This window comes from Astatotilapia calliptera, unplaced genomic scaffold (assembly GCF_900246225.1).
Source record: "Astatotilapia calliptera unplaced genomic scaffold, fAstCal1.2 U_scaffold_1, whole genome shotgun sequence".
Lineage (NCBI taxonomy): Eukaryota > Metazoa > Chordata > Actinopteri > Cichliformes > Cichlidae > Astatotilapia > Astatotilapia calliptera.
In genome coordinates, this window is record NW_020535618.1 from 1560051 (window position 1) to 1567093 (window position 7043).

At 40.2% G+C, this 7043-nt stretch overlaps 1 protein-coding gene across 1 annotated transcript in view; it reads left to right on the forward strand.

The window, feature by feature from the left end:
• tec (tec protein tyrosine kinase) overlaps positions 1–5141 on the forward strand; it is a 29052-nt gene extending 23911 nt beyond the window's left edge. The window contains exons 12-18 of the mRNA XM_026160399.1: positions 1406–1480; positions 1701–1872; positions 2408–2624; positions 2750–2814; positions 2906–3024; positions 3117–3274; positions 4395–5141. Of these exons, the coding sequence (XP_026016184.1) occupies positions 1406–1480; positions 1701–1872; positions 2408–2624; positions 2750–2814; positions 2906–3024; positions 3117–3274; positions 4395–4478 (890 nt within the window). The 3' untranslated portion in view covers positions 4479–5141. The remainder of the gene's footprint in view (positions 1–1405; positions 1481–1700; positions 1873–2407; positions 2625–2749; positions 2815–2905; positions 3025–3116; positions 3275–4394) is intronic.
• Positions 5142–7043: the final 1902 nt, after the last annotated feature.

Consider the following 7043-nt stretch of genomic DNA (forward strand, 5'->3'; position numbering starts at 1 on the left):
CCTGCGGTGGGGGGAGGCAGACCGCCCCGACTCCGCAGCAGCAGGGAGGCCCCACACTCCAGACCGCAGTCGGACGGCCAACTCCTCCTCCTAGCCCCCCCGCTCCAGCAGGTCGCAGAGAACGGGGGTGAGAGAAGACTCCAAACCTCCCTCCACCCGCTCATTGTAGTGTTGATGCATGTGTGTTCTAAGGTGCATTTAAAACCCAGGAGGGCTTGGAGCTACCTGCCAGAGAGCAGCAGGTAAACGCATGGTCCCTCCTGTTAGCCCTCAATGTCTACGTGTATTTAAAATTGAGAGGTGGGCAACGATGCCAGGGGTGAGGTCTACACCCTGATGGTCTTTTGGAATCCATGTATCGTGCCCACCCCCAAGATCCTATATGTATGTGTTATGAGAGTGTGACTAATGTGAATGTCTAAGTTGTGAGATAAAATTGAGGCAGAGGCAGCCAGAAGGGGACAGAGGGGGGGGGTGGTATCCTCCTCTGCACCCTGGTGACATACCCCTACTCCAAGGCCCTGCATGTGTGGGTGGTTGTGGTGGAGCGGGAAGAGGTTTCCTAACTATAACTAATTACTTTTTCAAAGTAATTTGCCCAACACTTTGCAATAAATACTATAATATGATATGATGTATAAAGGTATTAATGTAGAAAGAAATTGTTTTCTGACAACATTAGATTTGGCTGGAATTGAGAATTATTCTTGCAACTTATTGAAAGTTGTGTCCATCCATCCATTCATCATCTTCCACTTATCCAGTCAAGGGTACTGTATCCCAACTGCAAATCTGTAACAGGGGTTAAATTGTGTACAGTTTAAAAAGAAGTTCTTTAGGTTCTTTGTACTTACCATTTTCAGTTTTAAAGAAAATTAATATTACACAGTACTTAGACTTAATTTGAGCAGTTTTATCTCACTACTGAAAGTAGTATGTATAGTAGTAGGATATTGCAGGGTTTTCACCTTACAACATAAAGTGCCTTGAGGCAACTGCTGTTGTCGCCCCAAGGCAGGTCTGCCATCGCGCTTGCTTTTTCTAGTCACAGGTCAAAAGAAGTTCAGTTCATAGAGTGATGCAATCGTGCATCTGAGAAACGGTAGAAAGTTCGAGCTCGTTTGCACAGTTTTCTGAAAAGAACAATTTGTGAACTTATGAATTTGTGCTTATTTGTGTCGACTGCTGCCATCATGATAACTGTTCAACTCTGACAGCTGAGAATAAAGGCAAAGCTTTGAAGTATCATTTAAGCCTCACCTATACCGACCTAGATAATGACTCAAAAATGTTGAATGTGGATAAATGTGACGGAAAGCTTCCTTTTCTGGGCTCCCCTCTTAGCCTATCATGAAGGGCTCTCTGGTAAAGTTTACATTTATATCTCTCTACATGTCTCTCTTAGGTCTTGTAGCCAGGTTGAGATATCCTGTTGGAAAACAAGACAAATCAGCTCCATCCACTGCTGGCTTCAGCTATGGTGAGTCTATACGATGAACTGTGTATCTTTAAACAAATAATGCTCTTTCTTTTTTACCCTTTTTGCTCTTTATTGAACTAACATTAAAAATTAACCATTGCTTGATTGATGCTAGCTTGAGTACAGACTAGAGTTTACTCAAGAACGACAAATATCACGAACAATGTCTTGGTAGGAGTTATCGTGTGCTCTTGTAATGTTTGACATTTTTTCCTTTCAGAAAAGTGGGAGATTGACCCCAATGAACTAACCTTCATGAAGGAGCTGGGCTGCGGTCAGTTTGGAGTAGTGAGGCTCGGCAAGTGGAGAGCTCAACACAAAGTGGCCATCAAGGCGTTAAAGGAGGGAGCCATGTATGAGGAAGACTTCATTGAGGAGGCCAAGGTTATGATGTAAGTAAGGAAAAGGCCAAAGTCATACTGGATGAGGAAATGGTGTGAGAAAGAGGGATTTTTGCAGGTCTATTCAAAAACAGCACAGATGAAGTCGTCCTTCACCTGTTCTACCACCTGGTGGAGTTTAAAAAGTCCTACAGCAATATTTCACCTACACCTTATCTATGTGCCTCCATAGTTTATAGTGGTTTACAAATTCACCTCATAAGTGAAAGATTCCAGCTTTGTCCTGGGAGACGACACATCCTTTCACTGTGTGAAAATCTGCCACATCAAACATGTGGAGCTACCTAGTGTGGTGACCGCTTGCGAAAAAGGGAGCAGCCAAAAGGAGCTTTCCTTATCTATTCTCCGTCAAGTAGAAGGTTGTCTCAGAACAAGTAGAGAAATGATGAAGCAATCAAATATGACAAAGGAGGAACTGAAATCTGTAACCGACTCTTCACATTTGAGCCTCTTTGACCAATAAATATTTGAAACTGCTGCTTGGAAAATGTCATTTCCATTTAACAAAACCAACTCCCCTCTCCAGGAAACTGTCCCACCCCAAACTGGTACAGTTGTATGGGGTGTGCAGCCAGCAGCGGCCAATCTACATTGTCACGGAGTTCATGGAGCAGGGCTGCCTGTTGAACTACCTCAGGCAGCGGCGGGGCAGCTTTAACCAGGGGTGCTTGCTGAGTATCTGTTTGGATGTCTGCGAGGGCATGGCACACCTGGAAGCCAACGGCTTCATCCACAGAGACTTGGTAACTTCAAGCTTGGCTTATCGTTGGGAAACTGTTAAATCCATCACTAAGTAAATTGAGCTGCTAAGTACTTTTAGTCATATGTTTTGATTCCATCCTCTTCTGTTGTTCTTCGTTTTCTAAAGGCAGCCAGAAACTGTCTGGTAAACGACTCTCTAGTGGTGAAAGTGTCTGACTTTGGCATGACCAGGTACAAGTTTCCCTCCAGTTATAAATGACTCGCATCAAGTCAGCAGATAGAAAATAAAAGCGTCTGATATCACTAAATGGTTTAAATGCAGATACGTGTTAGATGATCAGTACACCAGCTCATCGGGCGCCAAGTTTCCTGTGAAGTGGTCACCTCCTGAAGTCTTTAACTTTTGCAAATACAGCAGCAAGTCGGACGTCTGGTCATACGGTGAGCTGGAACATTTTTCCACTTAGTTTAACAGACAGAAATTTTCTCAGCGCTCATAAAAAAAAATCGCCTCTCTGTGTTTGGGTCTCCAGGTGTGTTGATGTGGGAGGTCTTCACAGAGGGTCGGATGCCATTTGAGCAAAGCCCCAACCATGAGGTGGTGACATTAGTTACACAGGGTCATCGCCTGTACAGGCCCAAAATGGCCAAGCCTGCCATCTATGACACCATGCAGATGTGTTGGTATGAGGTGAGTAAAAAATGGAAAGTAAATTCTTCATATGAGGCTCGTTTCTTATAATTTTTTATTTTTTAAATGTATTTTTTAGCTGTTATTTTTATATTGATAGGATTTTATATTATTTTACTTACTCAATCTGAAAAATGTTACAAAAGTATTCAAATTAATATGGTCTAGTACACCGTATGCCCCCCTTTAGACTCACCGCTGTTCACTTCCATGTAAAATAGGATGGCTGTCATCAGCCTTCAGCAAGCTGTATAATTTAAACATGATATCAGACCATGTTAAAGGTTCTTCTGCATATTTTTATACAACATCTGAAAGCTTACTGCAGATTTTTCTCTTCGTAAAACAAACGGCGGTGGATGGAGTAACGGCTCCGCCTTTTTGCACTTCCGGTGTGTAAACAGACTCCGGCTCCACGTTAAACTGTGGCAGTGTCATCATCGCTGCTGTTGTGTTATGAGTGTTAATGTTTAAAGCTGGAGGCTGTGTGGGCTTAATGTTGTCAAACTTTTTATTCACACATTGCTCTGAAATACGTTTGTATTGCAGGTCTGTTTTTAGTCACGAATGTGGGTGAAACACTCACGTTTCCATGGTGACAATGGCGTGCTACCAAGCCTTGCCCTAAACGAAGCATCAAAACAAAGATTTAGTGCTTAGAATTTTTTATAATCATCTTACTCTGTGAATAGTTGCAGTTCTAGATTACAATAACACTTTACCTTGGAACACATTGCATGAAACACAAAAATCATAATGCAATAATTTGTTTTGTTTTGCTTTTTAACCTCTATTGACCTCTTTAGCTCAGCTGATTCTAACAGTGGTTTACTAATGGAGAAGTGAGAGCGCCTCGTTGCCCTGGGATTATGTGTCAATCATTGTTATTAAAATATACAACAACGCAAACATGAATGACTAGAACAAGAAAAACTCCCAAATTTTTTTTAATTGAGTTTTTTGGTACATGCACAAAAGCTGAACATTGACTCATTTAAAAATGCTTTTTCATATGGATAATTGGAAATGTCTCGTGATACGAGAACCCATCCTCTTACATGATATAAACATGTAAAAGTCCTGTATTCAAATATCTTTTGTCTTTTCTCTCTCTCTGCAGAGGACAGAGGACCGTCCCTCATTCGCCAATCTTTGCGTAATGATCTCCGAAGCTCTGGAGGACGACGAGGCAACTCCAAACTGACCAATCAGCTGCTCACACCCTCCATGGCTGCCATTCAGGAGCCACATCTAAAATGCCATGCAATGGTGCTTTATTGTGATTGGAATGGACCGATGAACTAAATGGGGAGGAAGGACCAATCGCACCAGTTCTAAACTCATTCTCCGCTCACTAAATCACATCAGCTCACAGCCATGAACACCTGCACCAGCAGTACTAAAGACAAAAGTTCACATCACATGTTGGTGGTATTTCAAGATGACTCACAGGGATGAACTGACAGCAACAATGAAGACACATAACAACAGGCTCTGCATGTACGATGCATTATTTGCTGACATGTTTCCTCCCACTCAGACACGAACAGGAAGCCGTTTGGTCAGAGACCTGTCAGCAAGAAAAAGCCACTGAAAGTATTTTTTTTTTTCAAGCTCAAGTTTCCATTAACTTTATACTCATTTGTGTTGCTCTGAAATCCATCAGGTCTACAGCAACCCATCTAGTGTCAATGTTGGGTTTATTCTGACCCATGCTAAATAAACAAACTTTTCAAATAGTGAATCTCATTATATTTGTTCTGGTAAAAGCTTTTCTATTGTTTCCTAAATAAAATAGTGGATTCTAATGAAACCCTGACCCTAACAGTAGAGGGGTCACCATTAAACTAACCTTTTAAAGTCAAAATATGGAACGTTTGCTTTATAAAAACTGCTCTCCCAAGTCTTTGAAATTCAAATCATAGGATTGTGTTTCGTGTTGGGGCTCAGGTTGGGGTCGTCACTGATGACCTAGACCTCACAGAGTTAAGGGAGTTACCCGTGTGTGCTCTTTATGTTGTGTACTTCCCCATCACCTCCCACACATAATATGTATAATGCAATGCATAATATTAGAGTACTGTAGAAAATAAATAAATAAATAAATAATTGTGTTACTTTTACAACTAAAAAATATAATAAAAGTTATACCATGTCAACATGCTGCAAGGCCAGTTTTCATTCTGTGATAACAAACATTGTATTTAGACATTTAGACTTTGACACAAGTTTGACATCAACGTCTTCAGAATAACATTGATGACAAATTGCTGACAGTGCATACTCTTCTCATAATAAAACTGCTGAACTACTCCATATTATTCGTATTTACACAACCGAGGAAGCGTTCCCAGTTTCCACAGCCATTTTCACGTGACAGGAGTTTCAGTGATAATCTTGAGAGTGGTAAGTTAAGTCTTCTTGCTGATTATTCAGTGTATTTGTCCTTTTTTAATATTGTGTGTGTATTACATTTAAAATGTAATCTTTAATCCTCTTGAATTTTCGCAGCTTTTTATATTTATGTGGACAAAGAATGAAATCATTCACCAATGCTAGAGAATTATATTTCAAAGCATTTACAAACTTTTGTGACGGCATTTTAGCTCATTGTCATGGTCGCCGAAGAATGAATGAGAAATGCAAAATCAGAACAAAGTATTTTATGGGTATAAATATTTAACTATTAAATATATAAAAATTTAACTTAAGGTAAATCATATACATGTAATGTTAAAATGCATATATACTTCAAATTATCATTCAAATGAAAATGTATTAAATTGAACACTGATGAAGTTGGTCTGAACAAAGAATTTACCTAATTAGAATATGTTGAACAGGAACAGATTATTAGTGTTTTGAAAACAACACATTCGGATGACAGATGAATATTTAATATTTATGAAGAAACATGAACTGACTTGAGGTGGTGTTTGTAGGCTGTATGCTCGCTATGTGACTTCCACTTAAATACTAAGAAAGTAACTGAGCATTGAGCGTCTCCATTAGTTACAGTTGCTATGCTTGTCAACATTTGAATCGTAGACTATTTATATATACTATTTATATAGTGCTTTTAAACACAGACATTCAACTTTCATGAAAAAGAAACTAGCCCATTTTGAAAGTGATGGCAGAAACACTTTGTAAAAATGTTGGGACAGGAGCAAAAATAAATCCTGGAAAAGTAAGTGGAAAATGAAACCGTAGCAGAAGCGTTTTGCAAATAATAAGATTAACTGGCAGCAAGTCAGTAACATGTTCGGGTATAAAAACATAAGCTTAGAGAGGCAGTGCTTCAGAGTAGTTCACCAATCTACAAAAAAGTAACTCTACAAAGTGCGGACAGTTTTCCTCATCTGAACATTGCCAAGACTTTAAATACCTCATCATGTATAGGGATGGGTATCGAAAACCGGTTCTTGTTGAGAACCGGTTCCCACTGTTTCAATTCCTTGGAATCGTTTGCCATTTTTGCAAACGATTCCCTTATCGATTCCAGTCGCCCCGAATGACGTCACCACGTTGCGGAGCGTCATTTACCTGGCAGGAAACACGGCGCCTAAGCGGCTCAAACGCTCAAAAGTTTGATTATACTTTATGAGAACCGATGACAACAGGGCAACTTGCAAAGTAGATATTTCATTTAAGGGAGGAAACACTACGAATATGCAAAAGCATTTGCTCACAAAACACGCGATGACACGCGTTTTTAATTCCGCTCCGGACTCGTGACTCTCAACCCAGCAGCAGCGCTAACGTTTGC